At 40.8% G+C, this 23263-nt stretch overlaps 1 protein-coding gene across 2 annotated transcripts; it reads right to left on the reverse strand.

The window, feature by feature from the left end:
* Positions 1–9366: 9366 nt before the first annotated feature.
* tdrd3 (tudor domain containing 3) lies at positions 9367–21354 on the reverse strand. 2 transcript variants are annotated; one of them, XM_022767858.1, is made up of 14 exons: positions 21173–21354; positions 20129–20213; positions 19128–19193; positions 18316–18476; positions 17057–17198; positions 16808–16879; positions 14733–14882; positions 14053–14205; positions 13276–13450; positions 12466–12591; positions 10955–11907; positions 10407–10532; positions 10070–10209; positions 9367–9614 (listed from the first exon to the last, which is right to left on the reverse strand). In XM_022767858.1, the coding sequence occupies exons 1-13, from the start codon at positions 21208–21210 to the stop codon at positions 10093–10095; spliced, it is 2364 nt and encodes a 787-aa protein (XP_022623579.1). In that variant the 5' UTR covers positions 21211–21354; the 3' UTR covers positions 9367–9614; positions 10070–10092. The 2 variants fall into 2 exon arrangements, with proteins under 2 accessions (XP_022623579.1, XP_022623580.1); XM_022767859.1 differs by lacking the exon at positions 9367–9614 and having other exon boundaries at positions 10118–10243.
* Between the last annotated feature and the right edge of the window lie 1909 nt (positions 21355–23263).

Genomic DNA, 23263 nt, shown 5'->3' on the forward strand with positions numbered 1-23263 from the left:
CATTAAGTGTTGAGCCTCTCAGCTGCAGTCCAAGTAATAACACTGAATTTTGAGATTTGGCCAAATGTTCTTTGCAGTAAGCATCGTTGCACGAATTTTTGAGTTATTTGGAGTAAATGAGCATTATCCAATCACACGAATTGATGAAGTCTCTTGTAGGCTAATAACAGCGTCTATTTGTGGAATAATTAAAAAAAAAAGAAAAAAAGAAAAAAAAGAAATTGATCCTGGAGATAGGATTAAATATACTGCAATTATATTAAATGATATATGACACAAGATGTAAGATAATTCATGAATAGTGTTTTTAATTAACTCTCTGACAGCACAGTTCAGTCTTCCTATAATACCTTTAAGCAGCGGTCCCCAAACTTTTTTCAGTGGGGGCCACATCAACTTTCCTTTCTGAGATGGGGGGCCGAGGTTAGTCTATAACAGGAAATGATATGGGCCAGGGTGACAACCAGTATTATTGTGGAGATTACAATGATAATTTGTTGTAGCTGCCCTTCGTTTGGCTTTGGCACCACCTGTTGATTTGCAAAAAAAAGTAATAAAAAGTCTTCACATGTGTTTATTTGAAGTACCACAGATACTCCATTTACTTTATAGAAAATAACAACACAAACTGATGGTAATGCCGGGGGGGGGGCGCCGGCGGGCCGGCGGGCGGCTAGCTCTGCTTGCCGGGCACAATGGCTGTGCCCGGGGGGGGGGGCGCCGGCGGGCCGGCGGCTACTAGCTCGGCTAGCTCTGCTTCTGGGCACAATGCCTGTGCCGGGGGGGGGGCGCCAGCGGGCGGCTAGCTCGGCTAGCTGTGCTTGCCGGCGCAATGGCTGTGCCGGGGGGGGGGGGCGGCCGGCAGGCGCCCATGGGTCTCTCTCATATGCTGAGGTGCCACACCATTAAGACTAGTGTGAATGTCACAACGGAAAAGTTTGTCCAAAGTCCACAAGTTTGGTGTCTACGGACTCGGCTCGTCACGCTGAGTAACATATGTCAGCCCCAGCCTTCTGAGTCGCTCCCCTTCCGAAGGGCCGCCATGGGCGGTCTCTCATATGCTGCCGGGGGACACGGTTAAATTCTGTGTTTTAATAATTTCGAGAAAATTTTCCTCGAAAGTCCACAAATTTGGTGTCTACGGACTCGCCCCGTCACGCTGAGTAACATGTGTCAGCCCCAGGCTTCTAAGTCGCTCCCTTTGGAAGGGATGCCTCGTTAAACGTCTCTGAGGCCCGCTTGCTGCGACGAAATATTTTGTCAAAAGTCCACAATTGGGTGTCTACGGACTCGGCTCGTTCACGCTGAGTAACATATGTCAGCCCCAGCCTTCTGAAGTCGCTCCCTTCCGAAGGGCCGCCATGGGTCATCTCTCATATGCTGAGGTGCCACATCAGCGGTCCCCAAACTTTTTTCAGTGGGGCCACATCAACTTTCCTTTCTGAAATGGGGGGCCGAGGTTAGTCTATAACAGGAAATGATATGGGCCAGGGTGACAACCAGTATTATTGTGGAGATTACAATGATAATTTGTTGTAGCTGCCCTTCGTTTGGTTTGGCACCACCTGTTGATTTGCAAAAAAAAGTAATAAAAAGTCTTCACATGTGTTTATTTGAAGTACCACAGATACTCCATTTATTTTATAGAAAATAACAACACAAACTGATGGTATGCCGGGGGGGGGGGCGCCGGCCGGCCGGCGGCGGCTAGCTCTGCTTGCCCGGGCGCAATGGCTGTGCCGGGGGGGGGGGGCGCCGGCGGGCCGGCGGGTACTAGCTCGGCTAGCTCTGCTTGCTGGGCACAATGCCTGTGCCGGGGGGGGGGCGCCAGCGGGCGGCTTAGCTCGGCTAGCTGTGCTTGCCGGGCCGCAATGGCTTGTGCCGGGGGGGGGGGGGGGGGGGGGCGCCGGCAGGCCGCCATTGGTCATCTCTCATATGCTGAGGTGCACACACAATTAAGACTAGTGTGAATGTCACAACGGAAAAGTTTTTGTCCAAAGTCCACAAGTTTGGTGTCTACGGACTCGGCTCGTCACGCTGAGTAACATATGTCAGCCCCAGCCTTTCTGAGTCGCTCCCTTCCGAAGGGCCGCCATGGGGGTCTCTCATATGCTGCCGGGGGACACGGTTAAATTCTGTGTTTTAATAATTTCCGAAAATTTTCTCGAAAGTCCACAAATTTGGTGTCTACGGACTCGGCCCGTCACGCTGAGTAACATGTGTCAGCCCCAGGCTTCTAAGTCGCTCCCTTTGGAAGGGATGCCTCGTTAAACGTCTCTGAGGCCCGTTGCTGCGACGAAATATTTTGTCAAAAGTCCACAAATTGGGTGTCTACGGACTCGGCTCGTCACGCTGAGTAACATATGTCAGCCCAGCCTTCTGAGTCGCTCCTTCCGAAGGGCCGCCATGGGTCATCTCTCATATGCTGAGGTGCCACATCAGCGTCCCCAAACTTTTTTCAGTGGGGGCCACATCAACTTTCCTTTCTGAAATGGGGGGCCGAGGTTAGTCTATAACAAGGAAATGATATGGGCCAGGGTGACAACCAGTATTATTGTGGAGATTACAATGATAATTTGTTGTAGCTGCCCTTCGTTTGGCTTTGGCACCACCTGTTGATTTGCAAAAAAAAGTAATAAAAAGTCTTCCAACATGTGTTTATTTGAAGTACCACAGATACTCCATTTATTTTATAGGAAAATAAACAACACAAACTGATGGTAATGTTCAAGTAAGTATGAGGTGATGTGATTTTGTAACAGGTACAGTTGAGTTTAACAAACGGTAAGTGTTCTGTCTTTACAGGTAGTGAAATAATATTAATACAGAATAGTGGACAGAATCAGGTAGAACATGTTGCCTATAAAAAGAGCATTACTATATGACATTTTTTAATATCTATTGCTATTGAAATCAGTAGGCTTACCATATCAGTGTGAGCTGTTGGGCTTGCTTCTGACTGGTGAGGAGATCAATGTCAGGTTCCATTCCAGTTAACAGCCAGTGCTCAGAGACTGATGCAGGTGTTGATCTGTGAGACTTGATCTCGTTCGGATTTTTTATCAGCTTCATGTGTGTGAAGTTTGCTCACAGATATATGTGCTCCCAAAAACTGTGGACATCTTTGTTGCGTGCTTTCTTATGTTGGGGTAGGTCTCATTTGGGAGGGCAGCATAGTACTTGATCAGACTGTTGGGGCTGAATACGTCTTTCAGCACATCACAGGTCTGCAACTCAGCCAGCTCAAATTGAAGAGAAGGCAGGGTGTCGTTAATGTCGGCAGCAAAAGGGTTCTGGAATGTGCGGATTTCTTTAACGTGGACATGAAGCTCACGGAACCGCACACCGAACTCCGCCCTCAGTGTTTCCAGTGCGTCCTTGCACTTTTCGGTTGGGAACAGGACCGCCGGTTTCTCAGCTGAGGAGGCTTCGAGTAGCAGGGAGATGGGTGAAGTCTTGTTTTTGCACCTGTCCAATAAGCAGCGCTAGTTTAAGCTCAAATACTTTGATGTGGGAATATATGTCAGATTAGTTTTCCCTTGCCTTGGAGCTGCAAGTTGAGGCCGTTTAAAATTTCTGACACATCTGTTAATAAAGGCGAGGTCCCATTTCCATTCTGTGTCAATCAGCTCTGGGACAGTTTTTCCCTTTGTCAGGAGAAAGGCATTGATTTCGGGTAGCAGGTCGTAAAAACGCTTCAAAACTCTGCCCCGGCTTAACCAGCGGACTTCAGTGTGGTAAAGCACGTCTCCGTGGGCTGATTCTAGCTCGGAGAGAAAGGCTTGGAACTGCCTGTGTTTAAGTCCGTTTGCTCTGATGAAGTTTATGCAGGACACAACCACCTTCATGACAGATTCCCACCTCAGAACTTTGCAGCTTGACGCTGGCTCGGTCACGATCAAAGTCATGTCAGAATATACCATTGTGTGAGGAGGTGAAGATGAGCCACTATTAACTATAAATAGCTCATAACTATGGTCAATTTTAATTAGAATGCCAACCTTTAAGTACGGATATGTTATGATGTTATGATAGGAAAATGCAATTTAATAAAAATTGGTTGATGTTTAGAGGGATTGTCTGGGATCGTTAAGTGGGCCACTCCAATTGCTTTGGCGGGCCGGATGTGGCCCGCAGGCCATAGTTTGGGGACCCCTGCCTTTAAGGGTTGTGAGTTCAGACGTCAATTATCTGGTTTAAGACAGGCACATGAGGACACTGTGGGAAAAGTGAAAAGAATGGTTAAAAAGTAAGTGCGATAGATAAGTGTGAATCTCAGTTTGTGTTCTATATATTTTAGCACGTTATAAAATGGGCACTCTGCATTTGAACCATAGGGAGAATCAGTTCCCTGAATTAATCTCATGATACCTACAAATAATGCCTGTAAGCATGGATGGAAACTAAAGCAGCGTCAGAGTGTGGTCCTTGCTCATTTGACTGCTCAAACAACCACAGCTATTTGTTTATCTATCACCCACAACAACAACAGTGATTTCATGGGCCTTCCTCAGTGAAGCGCATTTGGGGTTAGCTCCAGATCACAAAACTGGTAGAATAAGTTTTGGTGGAAAGACAGCACCTTTCTTCTCTCTGCTTTTTGTGCGTTAGTCTCACCACACCTGGAGAAACACTCAGACAGGCAGATGAGAGAGGCTTCCACTAACCACAACGCGTTTCCCAATGATGAATGCTGGTGTAATGACATGTAATGAAGGATCATTTCATATTGGGATTTGAGTTGTATAATCAAAATGGAAGACACCACTACCAAAACCATTATCGAATCACTGAGTCAGAAGTCATGCTGTTTGTTCCATAGAGGTCTGAGCATACACAGTACATGCAATTTTCATGAGCACTTAGAAATGCAGATGCTTAAGTCTAAATAGAACTATGGTATAGTCTAGAACTGTAGTCCCATCATGTACCATGACTTTTACCTACATAAAACAATTACGTTTAATTTAATTAAAAATCAAGTTTTCCATACCTAAAACAGAAAGTCTATCATGCTCAAAACCAAATTCAAATCCAATATACTACCTCGCTCTGTGTCCAGCAGCAGGGTGGTAGATCGTATGCAAAGGCTAGATGTGTCCTCTCACACACTATGGCTGTTATAATTTCACCCATGTGAGTAAGTTCTAGGCTTTGCAAAACAAATTAGATTTTCCTAGAGATCCAACAAAGCATACACATGACGGCACTTGTTTTGCATGTTAGTTGTCTCGCCATCTACCAGATGGTGGTTTGACTTTATATTCTTTAGCCCACATGCAAACAACAACCCTAAGCCTTCCACAACTAAGAAAAAAATGAGAAAGAATGGTCCTTTAGTCCCCTTCGATATCCCTTCAATATCCTGTGTTGACAATTTCCTGAGATTTTAATCTTTTTAAGAGTAGTTAAAGCAGCCATTTCCTCCTTTAGTGTTGTCTTTGTACGGCAACCAAGCACTGGAATCAAGAGAGTTTTGGTTTCAAATCTGACTTTTTGAGAAGAAATGGTCTGATGTTATTATAGTGCTAAAATGTAGATATGTAGAGACCTACTTCATGGATCATATTCTCTTCACTCAGTGCATATTTTCTTTTAACACAGAAACAATCATTCCTCCAGTCCAGGTGTAATAAAAGTGCTACACTGAAGTACAACAGTGCCAGAATACATGTGCATACATTTTTCCACGTGCAGAGTCTTTGAAGTAACTTGTAATTTAACCAGCTTAAATGACTGAATGATGGGTGGAGCTGATGCATCCGAGACAAAAGTCCTTTCTCAAAAAGGTATCACACTAAACTTCATTCCAGCTGTTCCCGTTCTCTGTTTCACCAGGTACTAAATATGCCTTTATGTCACTTTAACGTAACGTTCTCGCTGGTCTCCCTTTTCTCATCCACAAGAAGGAGAGAAAGGACCGGGTTGTTGAGGCCGATGTAGAAATTATGTTTGAAAGGACGTATTTAACAGGATCACAGGGTTCAGATGTCACTGCCACAAAGGTACCATGGTGGAGAGAAGGAGGGCGAGGGGTCAGGTAAGCAGAGAGACAATGGTCAACAGCTGTGAATGGGGATACGAGCAGAGGCAAGTATGTGGGAAACGAAAAAGGGCAGAGCAAAGGGGATGTTAATGTGGGAAAGAAAGTTGTTCCCCCTTCTCGAGGAGAGAAAAGCATTCCTCCTGTAGCTGAAGGTTATCAGGTTGCAGATTGAGAGAGGCCTGGAGAAAGCAACGGTTACAAGCCCAGCTCTTAGCCTGCACAAAAAGATGGGAGACACACGGGTATACTAAATAACCAACTAATTTATTTACAACAAAATGATCAAAATAAACACATAAAGTAGATGAGAGGAATCTGTAAGGTCAGTCATGTAGGGTGTGGGTGAGTGAAAATGTGCTGCATGGATGTTGTGCTGTAAAAACAAAAGAAAAAAAACAAAGAAACCCCACACTGCAGAGATGTGGATGTGGATGTGGATGTGGATGTGGATGTGTGTGTGTGTGTGTGTGTGTGTGTGTGTGTGTGTGTGTGTGTGTGTGTGTGTGTGTGTGTGTGTGTGGTGAGAAGACTGCTGCTGCTCTGCTTATATGCATGGGACACACCGGGCCCAGGTGTTTCCCATGCATGCTGATTAAGGCCTTCAATTGGTCTGCAGCCCTGAAGACAAGTGCAGTCACAGCAGGAAACCAAGCAGAGGGCCCGTAACGCTACGAAGAAACAAGCAACCAGCTTCAGCTCTGTCTGTCGTTCGGTGCACCACTTTGCTCTAGTCAACCACTCCTGTATAGATTGCCTAAACGTTTTAAAGAGAGATTCATGGTCCCCAGAGGATGAATCCTAATGACTTTGGTGATGCCCTGACTTTTCCTCTAGTTCCTCCATGCGGTTCAGATTTGTGTTGTTGAGTCCAAAACATCAACAATTAATGGATGGATTGCTTTGAAATTTGGTAGACATTTGTGTCCCCCTCAAAATGAACTGTAATCACATCGGTGATTACAGCTACGTACTTCCAAAACTAATGTCATTCCCAGACTCAGTTGTACTTTGTGTTTAGTGCTAATAACCTAATGTTAGCATGCTAACACACTTAACTAAGATGGTCAATTTGGTAAACGGTATCCACCTAATATCAGCATGGGAAAATTGTCATTGTGAGCATGTTAGCATGCGGATTTTAGAATTGACAACAATTTACTTTCACAGCAGAAGCACATTAACAATCAATAAACAGATATGTTCCACCAAATAAGCCTGTGTATGTTATCCTGTTGGTCGTGGCACAAGAATGAATGCAGAGGCAGAAAAGATGTTAAAAAGCTTTTGATTTCCACAGCATAAGCACCTCCTGGTTGACTTCTCAAAGAAGAGGAGCACAACTGAACAGTCTTGTATTCCAGTAACCCTGGATATTTTCCTGTTTAACATACGGTATATCCGAGTTAAACAAACTAAGTGGAAATTTATATAAATCCACTACGAAATTATATAATTTGTGTTGTGTTGGGATGAACACTATATCTCAGCCTGATTGCTATTTCTTTAGTGATCATGACGTTAAGGTATTTTGTGGGGTACACTCTGGACAGATCTGATGTCTATCACATGGGTGGTTACATACAGGACACACACTCACATTTACACCTAGAGGCAATTTTACAGTCACCAGTTCCCTGTAGGAAGAACATGTTTGTCGATTTGAACACAAAACATTTTTTCTGTGAGGTGGCAGCTATAACCACAGAGCAATCTTGCCACCCTCTCATAATCCAATATAAATAGAGATAGAATCAGACTGGCTGTACTCAAACCTATCAAGCCCAAACATTAAAAAGTTAGTTGCTGGCCCAACACTCCCACTGTAAATCCTTTCATGTACAATCCAGTCATAAAATTGTTTGTAGTATGCTGGATAAATGAGCGCAAACCAAGGGTCTATCTGTCACAGAAAATCATACACAGCATTTGAAGCTTTAGATTTACTCTGATCACAGCATCAACAAGATTGCATCAACTGTGCAGTTACATAAACATGTACAACAAGATGCAATCTAATCTGTTCTACAAGCTTTCATCTTTTCTTCTCTTCTTTTCATGTTACACTTTCTTAATAAGGAATAAGATGACACGCAACGCTAACATTACACTTACATTGGCTCATCCATTCAGCGTTAATTGTGGCTTCATAAATATCATGGCAACTCACACACTGAAAACTGATTTCTTTAAAACCCCACTGAAATAGCATTTTAACAAAGATAATATACAATAAACATATATTGATAATTTACTAAAAGAAAAAAAGTGTTCTAAGCACCCTGTTTAATTCCTGAGTTTCTCTGTTACTTTCATAGGAGTTTCTATTTGATAAGAATCAGTTTACACTTTAGACCCTATAACCCACAGCATCACGATTTCCACACATAACACTACAATTTCTGAGTCTAATGATTAAGGGACCACAGGGCTTCTGCCCAATATTTGCTGCATGTGACATTTCACAGGGCCATGGCACAAATATTCAATATGAAATGGGCCTAATTCCTCCTACCGAAATATCACTGTTTATCTGATTGAAAATCAATCCTTTTTAAATATCTGGCCAGTGTGTACCCAGTACCCAGGAACGCTTCCAAGAGCTTCACTTTCAGTTCCTCCCTAACGGATAGGTTTCCATATTACCAGCTGTTAATTATTCATCTATGCTCACTTGGCGCCTCAGTTGGAAAATAAAGCACATCCTTTGGACCAGTGATACAGAATAGCACAGCGACCTCTCTGCTGAACCTTGGTGCATTGTCCATTTGTCTCCTACTGTTGGTAAGAGTGAAATTGGAGCTGAGGTAGAGATTATTTCTTGATGTGTAAAACTTGTCTCTCGCGCAACACAGGTCCATAAACAGCCAGCACATTGGTGTGTGTGTGTGGGTGCAGTGCTTGAAGAGCTGGGTAGAGTCCCTTTTGTATTGTGCAAAATGATATCTCTGTAATGTAACCATCTCTATTACAGGGGGAAGAGATTGTCTTACCCTTTGGATTTGCTTCAGGGAGCACAACAAATGAGCTTCAGCTGCTTGCTATGGAGTCATCCTGCCTGTCTGTTCACGAGAGGAGAAATTACATCTAAGATACAATAGATTTAGCTAATTTGGTAGATGTGTTGTTATCAGTCAAAACAACCTCAAATTAATTAAGTGATAAACGAACACTAACTGACAATTGTTACTACTGTCAAGAGATCAGAAATAAAACTAAAGACCCTGGAGAGGTTTCTTTTTCTGCTCTCCATTAGTTTATTCATCGTTTGAATTAAAAATAAAACACATTAAAACAACAAATCAGCTACATACTATAGTAACTGTTTATTTTAATGCATCCATTTAACAAATCTTCACAACATATACAGTAGATATGTCTTTAACAAAAACAACAAGTGCTCATGTCAGTTTTTCTTTCATTTTTGCATGAGGTCCAAGCCCTTTGAAAAGTTCTGTATGTCCTGACAGTGTGCACACTTAAAAGTTTCTGGAAGCACTCTGGATTGTTGCAGAAAGTCAAATAATCTCTGTCGTGGAAGGAGGTGGGACAAGCACACTGACGGATGGAGCTAAAAGAAAAAAAAAGAAAAAAGAGAAAAGTATTAAATCAATGCACAAAATTAACCACGTTTGGAATTTGACAGCATCTTGTAAGAACTTTTGAAACAATGCTTGGTAGAAGCTGTGAAAGTTGAAATTCTTATACAAAATCAATTTCTACATAAAATGAGCATGAGCTTTTTTTTTTTTTTTTTTTTAGCTGTGGTTGGCAACTGTTTCTATTGCATATTATATACAGGTAATAATGCAAGAAACGAGGTTACAGAAATGCCTCCAAATATTTCTGGTCTATACTTTCACGTTTACTAAATAATTCACGACTCCAACCACGAAGAAAACAAGAATGTTATGAATACAAATCTTCCATATAAAAATAGGAACATTGTTCAAACTGATGTTTGATTATTAATGGAAAAAAAAAAAAACACACACACACAAAAAAAAAACACAATTTTACATTTACCTGCCAGTGTAAACGCAGACACATCAATCTCGTGCCCTGGGTGGCTGGTAATACTGTTGTGTGGGCCTCGTGCGTCTAGGCTGTCCATCTCCCCCACGACGAAACTCTAGTGAACTGTCGTAGTAACCATCATCTTCCTCCTGCCATTGTACATTTGATATGGTTGTGATGTTACTGTGGGTAATCAGATTACATGTCATTCATATTTCCTCACCTTTCCTCAACCCACTTGAGTACAGTTTAATTAGTTGCTTTCTTTTAATATTAACCAACACATTCTGATCTTTAAAATGATGAATAATAAATTCTGTGATTGATAGGTTTTCTTTCTCCTTACCAGTACATCAGCAGCAACAGGTTTGATGTTATGCAGCAGGACCTCTTCGCAATTTCCATAATCACTAAATACAACCACAGCTGTGGAGCCTGATGGATGCACAGCATCTATTCTGGCATGGTAGAACTTCACACACACACACACAACCACAGACAGAAACAGAAACATTATTATTTTAATACAAACATTATCACATGTCAAGACAAGACAAATTTACATCAATTAATTATAACATGCCAAAATCTGTCAACACTGACTGAGAGATAAATGAGTCACAATAGCACTAATTATTTTGATGCCATTTAACATGATAACTGTCAAACAAGTGTCAGACAAAGAAAAGGACATCTGATATTTCTAGAATTCCACAATGAATGTCAGTGAATTGTCCCTGTAGCAGATTTAGTTGTTAATTATTTCAATGTTGTCACAATTTTGTTTTTTTATTTCAGCAAAGTTTCTCTTAACTAAGCATACATTAAGTTGAATGCAAACATATTTCAACAACTACCACCTATTGTTATGTTACCAATTCAGGAATGACATACCTTGCTGTCTTCCCAGTACTGTGCCAGACACTGGTCTCCAGGTTTCCAAGAGTGTTCCACAATATGACTTTTCTCTTGTCCTCGTGGACCTTGACCTCTGCCTTGTCCTGACCTTCTTTTAGGTCCTGAGTTGTTAGAAGTGGTTTTCTTTGGGGGCGGCTCCCTGTTGGGGGGACAAGTTGAGTTTGATGGCTTGATTGGCCCAGTTCTTTTGTGCTCCATATCTCCATTTTGGAAATGAGAAGGATCCCCTGTCATCACTCGAGAATCGCGTGATCCCCCCACTTCTTGGGACGTCCCTGAGCTTCCTCCCCTCAAGTTAAAGTTTGGTGGCCCGCTATCCCTTTGTCGGTCAAAGTGTTCCGAGTTTGGCCGGTCATTCTTCCCCTTCCTCCTGCTGTTGGGTTCTTCAGTTCTCTCTGTACGCCTATTATTTCCTCTTCCATCCACCTCACTGCCTGCAGAATTAGTCAGTTTAGATGTGGGTACATTGTCTTTTACCCCTCTCCTGTGAGACAGGCCGGCCATGTTCCCACCACCACCATCTCCGTTTCTGGATCGCTGGTGGTGAGAGCCACTAAACTCCATCTGCTGCTGAGGTTCTTTTGAACGTGTGAAAGTAGTTGGGAAGGAAGGAGGAAAAATCTGCTCATCTCGTGTCTCTCTCCTGTCATTCTGCGATCTGTCTGATGTGCCTCGTGACCATCGCTCCTGGCCCTTCCACTGCTGGGCTTGAGCTGATGTTTGGGAGCTTGTACAGTTAGAGAGAGGCTCCTGGCCAGGTTTTGGAAAATCAGTGTCCCTATGGAAGCGAGGGGGTTTGTCATTCCTTTGTTGCCTGTGGTCATAATGCGAGGAGAACTTGGACTGAGATGTGTCTTTGGAGTAATAGTCTGAGTTGGAGAAATTAGCTTTACTCTCATGATGTCTCTGAGGTGCCTGGCTCTTTGACTCTGAGAAAACACACCAAAACAGGGAATTGTAATAAAATATTATGGCAAAACAATATTAGAATAAATAATATTGAAAAGACCATATTACTATATACCACACACCTATATTCAATGATGATTAAAGATCACTAAAAAGATCAACAAAAACATGAAGGGAGCAGTAGTAAATAAAAGATGAGAATATCGTCAATGGAATCACCAAACCATATTAACTTTGGTCAAACACAACCAAATATTTAAATATACAGTATATAAAAATGTGTTCATGCCCACTTTCAATTACAGCCCAGTGCTGCATTGGTCTTCTACACTAGTGCTGATTTCAGAGACAGAGAATAATTCCCCTGAGCTCACTATAGCCAGATAGCCAGATGTCTGTCCATGTTAACGTACTGTTGAGAACTGGCTTGAAAAAGTACACCAACATCACCCATATTTAATATCATGAAATGCGCCTCTTCCTGAAACACATCAAGTAGAAACTTAAAGCTTGATTGGTTGTGGGCCAGACAGAGGTACCAAGGCAGTTTAGAATGAAATCCGGACCAGTTCACTCACCATCAATGGAGAAAACTCCCATTTTGGATTCCAGAAAGTCAAACAGAGTGCTCGGTCCAGATGGCCTTCCCCCTCCTCCCTCCTCCTCGTCTTCATTTCTGGATCGGCCTCTCCCCTTTCCTCTGGCTGAGAAGAGTCCAAAAATAAACTTATATAGACCCGGTAACAAACAGTTTGATCAATGAAACAGGATGTTTATAAACTGTGATTATCCACATCAAAAGTGTCTGTGACAAGGATGCCTGTGTCCATAGGTTTGTTTGCATGTGTATTAATTTTAAACCTGAACACCACTGATAATGATTAATTACTTTTGCTCAGTGTGAGGAGTAATATAGCAACACATATACACTTAAAGATTACATGAATGGCTAACTCTGAGGATCCATGTCTACAGCAACAATAAAAGCTTTGAAAACAGTCCTTCCTCACAGTTTTTGTACCGCATGATAGAAAACAAATCTTATCAGTTGTTAGGTTCAGTAAGCTGCTGCTTCAGGTTGATTGTCAGCACTGAAACAAATACAAAACAATGACTGCTGGTAAAGTAGAATATCTATCTGAAACCTTATGATGGGCTTGGGAAAACAATTGCGGTAAATGGACTACAACAAGCAAAACCGCCACTGTGTACCTTTAACTGGGCTGTAGGTGATTTTCACTGCATTAAGAGGACCTCCATATCGCTCCCCCAATCTCACTGTTACTTGGTAGAAACCTTTTCAGGCAATGGGCAATTTTTCAAGCCAAAGCACGCAGTGGGCAGGTGTGTATGTATGTATCTATCTATGTATGTATGTACATACGTACCTCTGGGTTGGGGCTTGTTTTCAGCTACCACAGGGCCAGGTCTGCTACCAGAAGATCCAGTCAGTAGGCTGTTTAGTGCCACCTCAAGGTTGTTGTTATTATCCATCAGAGCCTGTCGAGCAGCCTCTCTGTTAAAGCCCATCTCCATGATGTCTCTCAGAGCACGTTCATCCACCTACACACAGTACGTAATGTAATATTAGATACAGGAGCAAGATTGAATTGAACAGAGGAAGATGGATTGAGTGGATAGCGGAGAAAAACAAACCGTGGCAAAATAATATTTGAATAAACATTTAAAAAATCTTTAGTGGCCCAGACACGGGTGTCACTGTGTAAGTTTTGTTTTAGGTTGGAATAATGTGCATTCAAGTTTCACACCATCATTAATGCATTCCAAAGCCAAACACTATAACATCCTCTTCCATCCTATTTATGTATTTAGCCCAAAGCTGGCTGAGTTCAGCCACCAAACTGGAAGGTCACTACACAAAGCTAGACAAATGGACTGCCACTTGATTAGAAAACCTGACCAGAGCTCCAGTTGGTTTAGATTTCCACAATATCATAATCAATGTCTCACCCAGTCTATGAGCCATGAAATAAAACTTCAGTCCAGACCAAAGAACCCAAAGAGGAACACAGAACAAGTTCCAACATTTAAATTGCTTTGTCACAGTGATTGGAGGCTTCAGTAATGTGAGGGCTAGGGTAAAACCATCATTTCAACACAGGTTTAAATTGTTCTACAGGTCTGGACCACGTTTGTCTTCTCACCAGCTCTCTGTAGTTTCCATCTTGTCTGCTCTCAGTTCTTTCAACCCTGTCTTCTCGTCTCCTCTGCTGGTATGAATCTCTGCCACGGAAGGAGGAAGCAGCGCTGGTTAAATTACTGCCTGCGTTTCCTCCACCTCCAAACGTGCGGGGACCCTAGCCAGGAAAAAGAACATTAGGATGAACAGAGCTAAACAAAGAGGATAAAACAAAGAAAAGCCAACACAAGGGGCAGAACTTTGTAGCTGACAATGTTATTATGACTTTTTTTAATTTGATGAGTTACTTTAATTTCAAAGGCAAATAGGGTTAAGGTAAATGCCAATAACGAGCATGTATTTTTTATTTATTTTTTTAATATAAATGGGGGCCAAATCAAATGGCTTGTGCAAAAATTGCAATTGCTAAAGAGAAAAAGCAAACTCTGTTAACATGGCAAAAAGAGTGCTCCTGAAAATCAAATCAAATGTCCAACATTAAAGGCTAGAAATTATAGACTATCTGAAGAAATTACAATTTGTTGCACAAGACAATGACAGTATAGTTTAACAGTACAATAGATTGAGTCTATAATACACAATATATTGTGAGTCTAAGCAAGCAATTACCAGTAACCTGTAGTCAACACAACCATTTCCATAAGACATATTAAAGACTCCGATCCTTGGTACGGGCTTACGTACCTCTTTGGTCTTGGCCACCTCAGCAATAGCTGCTGTCCGCTGCTTTTCAAACTCATCATTCTCGTCAGTAGTTTTGACCACATTGTGAGTCTGGAGGGTCTTCCTCTGGTCTAGTTCTCTGCTGTCTACTTCATCCTTCCTTGCACATTTCTATAGGGAGCAAACAGAGAGAGTAAGAACATGTTTTCAAAGATCCTCCTAAATCATGTATAGTCCCTTAAGAAATGAATCAATGTGCTTAACAAATTCCAAATTTTGCTGAATTACATTAGAGTTATGCTGAAGTTACCTGCAGTGTTTAAATTATACACTAATTTTACCTCCCAAATCCCAGAGCTGCCTTCCAGCTCATGGTTAATGTTTTGAAACTGAACTGTTCTGAGTTTCAAAAAATATCAACAGTGACTTGGGAGGAATGAGATGGAAACTGAACACTTTCTGTAGTCGTTTCATGACTGTAGAGAGTGATGATTCAGTCAGAGAAGTCAGCAACTGACTGGAGCAAAGACCTTCGCTTATGAGCAGGTTCACCATCTTTCTGCTGCGTTGGCAGTCCCAGCAAGGTAAAGTGATAGGCGGCAAGATTAAAAAGCCAGAGGTGACTTATCTGAAGAGAAGGAGAGTGGGCTGCTGATTAAAAAAATGCCAAATGTATTAGATGTCAAGAGGATAGTTCACCTCAATTACAACCAAAAAGACATTATCACAATTGCTCCTGGTGGTAGCTAGGTATGCAAATAATTTGGATTTTATTTGCTCAGGTTTTCAGATCAGCACCACTGAGATTTTTGCTGCCAATTCATAAACTTACAGTTACAGAAGATGACTGTCTGTGAGCTATGTAGATTATCCAAGCTAAGTGGTAGTTGATGTAAATATTGGTGACTAAAACTTGCATGCTACTTTCTTTCAGTGCTCTCGAGCATACCAAACACTGGTGAAAATGGACTAAGCAAATAATTATATTGTCTGATGAGATGGCACTTAATTTAGCTATTCAGGAGAAACAAAATGTCCCGTGAAAACCAGCCAACTCTTCTCACTTTTAGAAATTACTGCTGTGAAGCATGAAGGTGGCAGCTTCATACTGGGAGAATGCAGGAACTGAGAGAAGTGGAACTTATTGACTGATATAACATGGAGCCAAGGAAAATCAGAGTGACCCAGCATTATAAATATAGCTACATTGAGACTCTCGAGAATGTTGAATGACAATTCCCAAATTTTCCTCCTCCAGCTTTACAAAGCTCGAGCAAAGAGTGGGTGAAAATCTCAAAATCCAAGAGTCAAGCTGATATGGATGTATCCCTCTCTGAAATTGTGATCCTTGCCAAGGGAGTATTGACTCAGGCTGAGTATTTTCTATATGGACTATATTCAATTTTCTGTAAATAGCCTGATGTCAAAATGTGGAAAAAATTAAGGTGGTTTAATACTTCCTGAAAGCACTTATGATTATTTTCAAATGAAATACTGTGTATAGACACCAAATGTTTGACAATGTGATGATGTGATGGAAGTGTTAATTTGGAGCATATTATTTATCTTTGATGATGCACTTTGGGTGCTTGCTCATCATTTAATCTTTTCTTAGATTTTCAACCAATTACCTCAGCATTTTATTTTAATACAAATGCAACACTTGCACAGCAGATATTATAGAAAGGGCAAACACTGCCATTGAACTGTTTATAGGGTGCGTGGTAGGACAACAAAGCAAAAATTAAAATTCAGTCATGCATTTTAAAGATTCATGAAGACTCTAACAATTACCTCAGAAAGATCAGAGGGAACATTGCCAAGAAAAGGGACATCAAGGCCCACTCCTGGAGCCGGGCCTGGGTTTGGCCACTTGCATATATTTGAGAGCTGTTATTGTTATTCAGTAGTACCCCTGACTTCTTTTAAATCACAGCTCAAATCTCATTTTCAGAAACTTTCATTTTCTATTCTTTTTATTTTATTTCATATTCCTGATTCTGGTACATTGTTTTTCTTCCAGTGTTTATATCAAGCAAGCACTTTGCATTTTTTGCATTGACAAGCGCTCTATTACAAATATAATCTTTCCTCACCTGACCAAATGGCACAAATGGAGGTGGTCCACCTTCTGCTCCAATGTTACTCCTGCTGTGTTTGGCCAGACTCTGCAGGTTGAATGGCAAAGTGAGATCATTCTTAAAATTGAAGAAAAAGTATAATGCTAGCAAGACTAATGACAGCCCGGCGGTGGCCTCTAGCGTAGATTTAAAATGATTACCAACACATGAATTCCATATTTTTGGTAAAAGTAGCTGAGCCATCATGACAAAATTGACCCTCACCCTTTGTAGCTCCCATTTCTCCACCATGTGATCAACTTCTCCTCCAAGGACAGAGATTTTTGAGTCATCGAGTAGCACAAGACCATTTTTAACCTGGACTATACCAAGCAGCTTCACCTTTGTTCCAGGGGGGGTGTTAAGACTGAAAAACAAAGAAAAGACAGTAAAAATTCATTCACACAAGGATGCTTCATATGTTTATGTCCAATCAACTATCAAATATTTAACAGATTCAAGGTCTTAAGACATGATGACTGCATATACTGAGCCCAACACCCTATTGCCTTTCCCATACCACTTTATAAATGACATGGAGCAGTGCCAGGGAGTGGGTGGTGAGGCTAGGAGAGACTATTAATAATCCCAGCTGCTCACCCATCCTCACGGTAAATTAAAAGCCCCTCTATCTCATCAGGCCTGATAAGGCCTCTGCCTCTGTCATTAGGAAAGCACAGGGACTTAGAGGGATTTCCAGCTACTGAAGCCGGATGCCAAAGCAACAATTAGGGATTTCACTCCAAACCTCTGGGATGGATGCTAGTGGCCTCACGATAGTGGCCAATGCAGAAGTGAGGCACTCTCTATCCTCGATTCAATCATGTACAAGCACATACATTCAATCCAACAAACACACTATTCACCCTTTGATCAATGTTGCTACTTAATGCTTAATTGTCATTCCTCTGTACCAGTATCCCTCACTGAAAAGTCCTGTAATCCATCTCATCCTTCTTTGCCACTCACTTATGGCCTCACGCACACCAAAGCGAACACTTTCAATAGAAACACTAACCACCGCTGTTGGTAGCCAGTGTGTGTGTGCCGCTCATAAAGAGGGGATTTGTTCTGTTCTTTCCTCTCTTCCCATCAGGAAGTCAAGGCCCACATTCTGGCCACTCCACCTGTACAGACTGGCTAGTCACCATGGCAGCAGTCACCAAGGCCACCGTTGCTGGGATGGAGATGTAATTAAGGCTGAGAATTGTTAGATCAGCTGCCACCACGTGGAAATTGCAGATAAAGGGAAAATTGAGGCATGTGGTGGAGTGAGTGTTGACAGGAGGTGAAGGGTGTGTGTGCAGAATTTTACACATTTGCTTTTAATATATGAGGAACTGGCTAAAAGACACCCTGCTTTACATCTCTGTAGCTCCTATACATTTATTACATTAAATAATAAGCATCAGATTACAAGGATCTTAATAAAAAAAAAAGCCTAATATATTCAACCAAATTCATGCAACAAAACTGTTAAATACCTGATCTTAGACAGGTGTTTAAACTCCAAGCCAACACAGGTGGTGTGCCCATCTGTCATTTGCAGGCGCAGCATTCGTGGCGCGCCCTGGGACTCCTCATGGTCTTTAGGAGCTGAGATGTTCCTGACCTTCTGCACCTGGAGAACACATGGACCCTCCAACTGGCCATGTGCAGGAGACAACAAAAGAGTTATGGCTTGGAAGGCAATTCAGCAGCACGTGGGGGAGGATTGCAAAAGCGATATACGCACAAAAACTATCGCATTAATAAAAACAACTCTTTCATTTAGCATACCTGTGTCAGCATTGGTTTATGGATTTCTCTGAACTGCCTCATGGCTTACCTTTAATTTCACAGTGATCATGTTATGAAAAAAAAGCAATTGTAGTAGTGTATATAGTAGTGTAATGTAATTTCAGGATCTCAAATAGCACTTATACTTTCAGACATACTATATACTGTACAGAGCAGCAACAGAGTGGCAGAGTGTCCACCTTTTTCCGAGCCAGAAGGGAGCCACGGTTAAGCTCAAACAAAAAGAAAATATATGTTGTAATTACATGTTTTATTTAGACCATTTTTCTTAACAGTTGCTCAGCTCCAGTTTCTCAGGTGAAGAAGCAGTTCTTTGAACTATATTTGTCAGTGTATTGGGGCCATCTAGTGGCACTAATAAGAACTGCATTTCAACTGTCAACTTGAGCCTGCATTGCAGTGACTTTCAGCTGTAAAAGAAAAACAGCACATCATTTCCCACCAAGTTTCATAAATGAAACTGAAACGGCCATATAAGATTTTCTTCACCACTCACCTTCTCAGTTCTTCCACTATTGATATCAGCTGGTAGGAATTTTCTCCCAGTAGTCCTAAGATCACTCTGCAAAGGAGATACTGCTTAGTTTAAAATGAATAACAAATAAACTGCAGGGCATAATGAAATGAAATAATGTAATAGAGTTTACCTTACATACATTCCAACACTGGAATGTGCCTCACAATAAAAAAAAATCTGCCTAATGTTATTCATTCCCATGTTAGCGAGGAGCCCTTTCATTTATACTCGAAATGGAAATGGACATCATGAGGCCAGTTTGAAGCAGGCAAGTTAACATGCCCATGCACTATAGGCAAATTTGCAGTACTATACAGTCTATTGTAGGGTGAAACATATGTGGTGTAATATTTATTTATATGGATTATTGTGTTCAATCATAATCATACATCATTGCTAATATATAACACAGTTAATTACAACCAATAGGATTGTATATGTCCTTGTAACCAAAACAATGACCAATGCTTGTAATGTTTCTCCATACTGCAAACACCTTTCAGATTTCTGTTGGCTGGAACAGGGAACCAATGCCAAATGTCACCCATCCTTTTTACAATCCTGCTTTACTGCAGCTGACAATATCTCTAAATGTAGCTTGTTCACTTCTCCAGTGAACCTAAAAAAGGAATCGCACTTTTTCTTCATTGATGTCTCAATAGAATTTCTCTAAATACAAATACAATGCAATTATTTCAATATGCTGCATCAAGACTTTCAACAAGGTAGAAGAAATGGGACTTCATTATCATGTATGATAGGTGTATACATAAGTATACAACAGTTCTTTCTCTTACTCTTAATTTTTATTCATACGGTAGCAAATCACAACAGAAATTATCTCAAGGTACTTTTCAAATAGACTAGTCTGTACTCAATAACAATAATATTTATTAGAGATCCAACAATTCTCACAGTGCAAACCCACTGTTGAATAGAGTATCTTCATTACAAAACTTTAAAACAAGATTAAAACTTACATGGAGAGCAATACGAATAATGTCACTGTGTGTTATTTTCTCAGCAGAGCCTTTCAGTTCTGCTATGCCTTCATCACTGAGGTACCTGTAAAATGACAAATATGATGAAGTTTCAAGCAGTACATGAACATGTTAAACCACAATAATGTTAAAACATTTAAAAGTTTCTACAAAGCATATACACACTGCAATTAAATCATAATATCATTTATATTGGTAGATAATTCTTCTGTCTCAAACAAAATTCAATCAACCATGAAACGTGGCGTTTAAACAAGAACGTCCGAATTTAATGGGTTTTTTTTTTTTTTAAATAAAATAAACTAGTTTCACCACGTGATAAGACACAATCATGTATTATTAAGACTTTCTTTTACGGCGGGTTGACCAATGATACAGAGCGCCCTCAACATTTTTAGACAGAGTATATCATGTTCCAAAAAATGAACAACCTGGGAAATAATATTAAATGTCCCTGAATTTAGTCGCAACTGTATAATAGAACATCACTAACTGGATTTTGTTTATCCTTTGAGAAATACTAGAAGGGGTATATAGTTACATTTGGATGTTTTGTAGACGAAGGTGGGCTACAGTCCGCGCTATTATATATATTGTACAGTAATGTGTGCTGCTGACGAGTTCTGACTTTCAAAAGCATTACATTTGTTTGAGATCGGCGCTGGAATGAGTGTCTCCACTAGTATATTTGACCACCGCTGCATGTAACGTTATTACTGCTGAACAGTTAACACAAACTGCAGTCCCAACTGTTTGCATGACGTTAGTGGCATGCTAAGTGTGTGTTAGCTGGCTAACGTTGTTTATCTCGCTAGCTACTTAGTTAGTGAGCCTTAGTTTCGCTTTAGGTAAACCAATAAACTTGCCACAATCCGCACAATTTAAAGTGGTCGTATGTACTTTGAAAACCTTGCGAAACCCTCGTGTAAAGATATAAGATTTAGTATTATTAGCCAAAACCAATCTCACTAAGCACCCCTGTAAGTTAGCTAGCTCACTGACGTTAGCTACCATGCTACTTACCAGCCCTCTTTCGCCAGGGAATCTGTCAAATCTGTCATTTTCGTGCAAACCGTAGATGTGTAAATAACAACACCAGTGGGTTTACAATGAGCACATGTGGATAATGACTATCTGCCTCTGAAATGCATATTTTCTCTTGACAACGATTAGGCTCGCTAAAGTGAGTACCCAACGACCCTACGTTACATACGTCACCGATTGAGACGCGTTCTACAAGTATGGAGTGCCGAGAGGGTCAAAACACTTTTTAAATTTCTGTTTCGTTTTTGTTCGTTTTTTTAAAACTAATTTTTCTTTTATGAGATTTAGTCAGATTAGACAAAGATATCTCAATGGTCCTAAAGGGAGGTAGGTAAGATAAAGGACAAACTCTTCCTACTGGAAGACTTTCTGAATTCATGAATAAGTTGGTCGGCTTTTTAGACAGAATTGCATCTGAGGACATTTCACTCATGCTACCTCTCAGTTTTCACCCCTAGTTGTTAGGCTTAGTTGGGACAATCCCAGTCCAAATCTGACCAACAAAGCTAATTGGCCCCCAGAAGGGATTGAAATAATTTCCTTTTAAGAATAGCCTACATTTAAACACACACACATTTAAACACATTTTTCAGAAGTGAACTGATTCCCATTAGATTCACAAATCTTGCCCAATACATGAGTTTATATCCCACAATGAGGAGTGTTGTGAGCAAACCCGACATTGCCTTCTGCATCATGAGTAGTTCTATTATATACTGTCAATGTGCATGACCACCGTATAATTCTGTATCACAGGTAAATTGTATAGGGCCTACATATGAATTTGGGGAAAACAGACAGTTGAAAATGCATGTGGGACATAGCTCACTGTACTGTACTTTAAATTAATGTAGAACTGCACTAACTAATACTTTGGCACAACGAGAAGGAAGGGATTATGTGTATGCACTTTTCATAATCTATATCTCATAATACCCTGTGTTACATTGTTCATGGTTCAATTTTGGCTGGATGGAAGAGCCAATGTGGAAGACATTGAATAACTATTTGCTTAGATTGTAGGTATGTCCCAGCAAAGTTCAATGTGTCCATTTCTACTGATTCTTGGCCCAAACTTTGGGCCATACAATTTGGTACAATCAGTCCAAGTAGGCCATCAATATGATTGGCCACAAGGGCCCACCTGCAACCAGCCTTGGCTCCATCAGCAACCATGAGACACAGAGAAGAATATAGACCTCATTGACAAATTGAATCACCAGGCCATCTCTGACTGGACAGTGATGCGAAAGTGTGGTAGAAATAACTGCTTGGTTAGAATCTCTTTTTGGTTAGACTGTTATACAGAGTAAGTAAACAATCAGTGAATTTACAGACAAACTATGGTCTCCCCCTTTTATTTCCATGTCTGTATGAATGGCAGTTACACACAGGGCAAGAAGCACAATGGGTATTTAACAGCAGAGTTTAATATTAAAGTTTTTGTTTGTTCAAACTACATTTTTGGTGCTTGACCCTGCATATAGGGTTTATGTGTACAAGTTTTAGATCAGAACTTTTTTCTGTGACTGAAATACAACTGAGATGAATGGAAATTCATCTGTGTTGTTCAAAGCACCAACAAATGACATTTGGGAAGGTTGCTTTTTCAAATTCAGCCAATAAACCTAGTTGTGAACAGTTTTCACCTGGGCCATTAAGCTCACAGAGTGTTATGACATTATATACATATACTATTTACATTTACTCAGATTTACGCAGATGCATTTATCTAAAGCAACTTACAAGTGAGGGACAACTCCGCTTCAACATGTCTACATGACTTACACCCTGTTAAATTAAATGGTGCTGTAGCAAAATTGTCTGAATTGGTATGTTATGTCCATACACTGAACCAAGGTGATTTAAATGTTTTATCAGTGTTTTATGATGCTTCTGGTGATGAAAACAATTGAACTGAAATGTTATTACAATTTATGTTTTCGGAAAGCACATAGTTTTTGAAGCACTTCTGAACTGCGAATTAATTTTTGAAGGATAGATGACAATATGTACTGTATAAGACCTGTGAAAGAAAATGATATGTGTCATGGTTTTGTTGTCAGTGAG

The sequence above is a fragment of the Seriola dumerili genome, unplaced genomic scaffold (assembly GCF_002260705.1).
Source record: "Seriola dumerili isolate Sdu_G_001 unplaced genomic scaffold, Sdu_1.0 BDQW01001299.1, whole genome shotgun sequence".
Classification (NCBI taxonomy): domain Eukaryota; kingdom Metazoa; phylum Chordata; class Actinopteri; order Carangiformes; family Carangidae; genus Seriola; species Seriola dumerili.

What these genes read in the sequence shown, in the direction of transcription:
- tdrd3 (XM_022767858.1), bottom strand. Translation starts at nt 21,210, where the DNA reads ATGACAGATTTGACAGATTCCCTGGCGAAAGAGGGCTG. An exon ending in GGGAGTTTTCTCCATTGATG is followed by an intron (nt 11,908 to 12,465) that starts GTGAGTGAACTG and finishes GTGTTTTCTCAG; the next exon opens with AGTCAAAGAGCCAGGCACCT. An exon ending in CTGTTGCTGCTGATGTACTG is followed by an intron (nt 10,210 to 10,406) that starts GTAAGGAGAAAG and finishes GTACAATGGCAG; the next exon opens with GAGGAAGATGATGGTTACTA.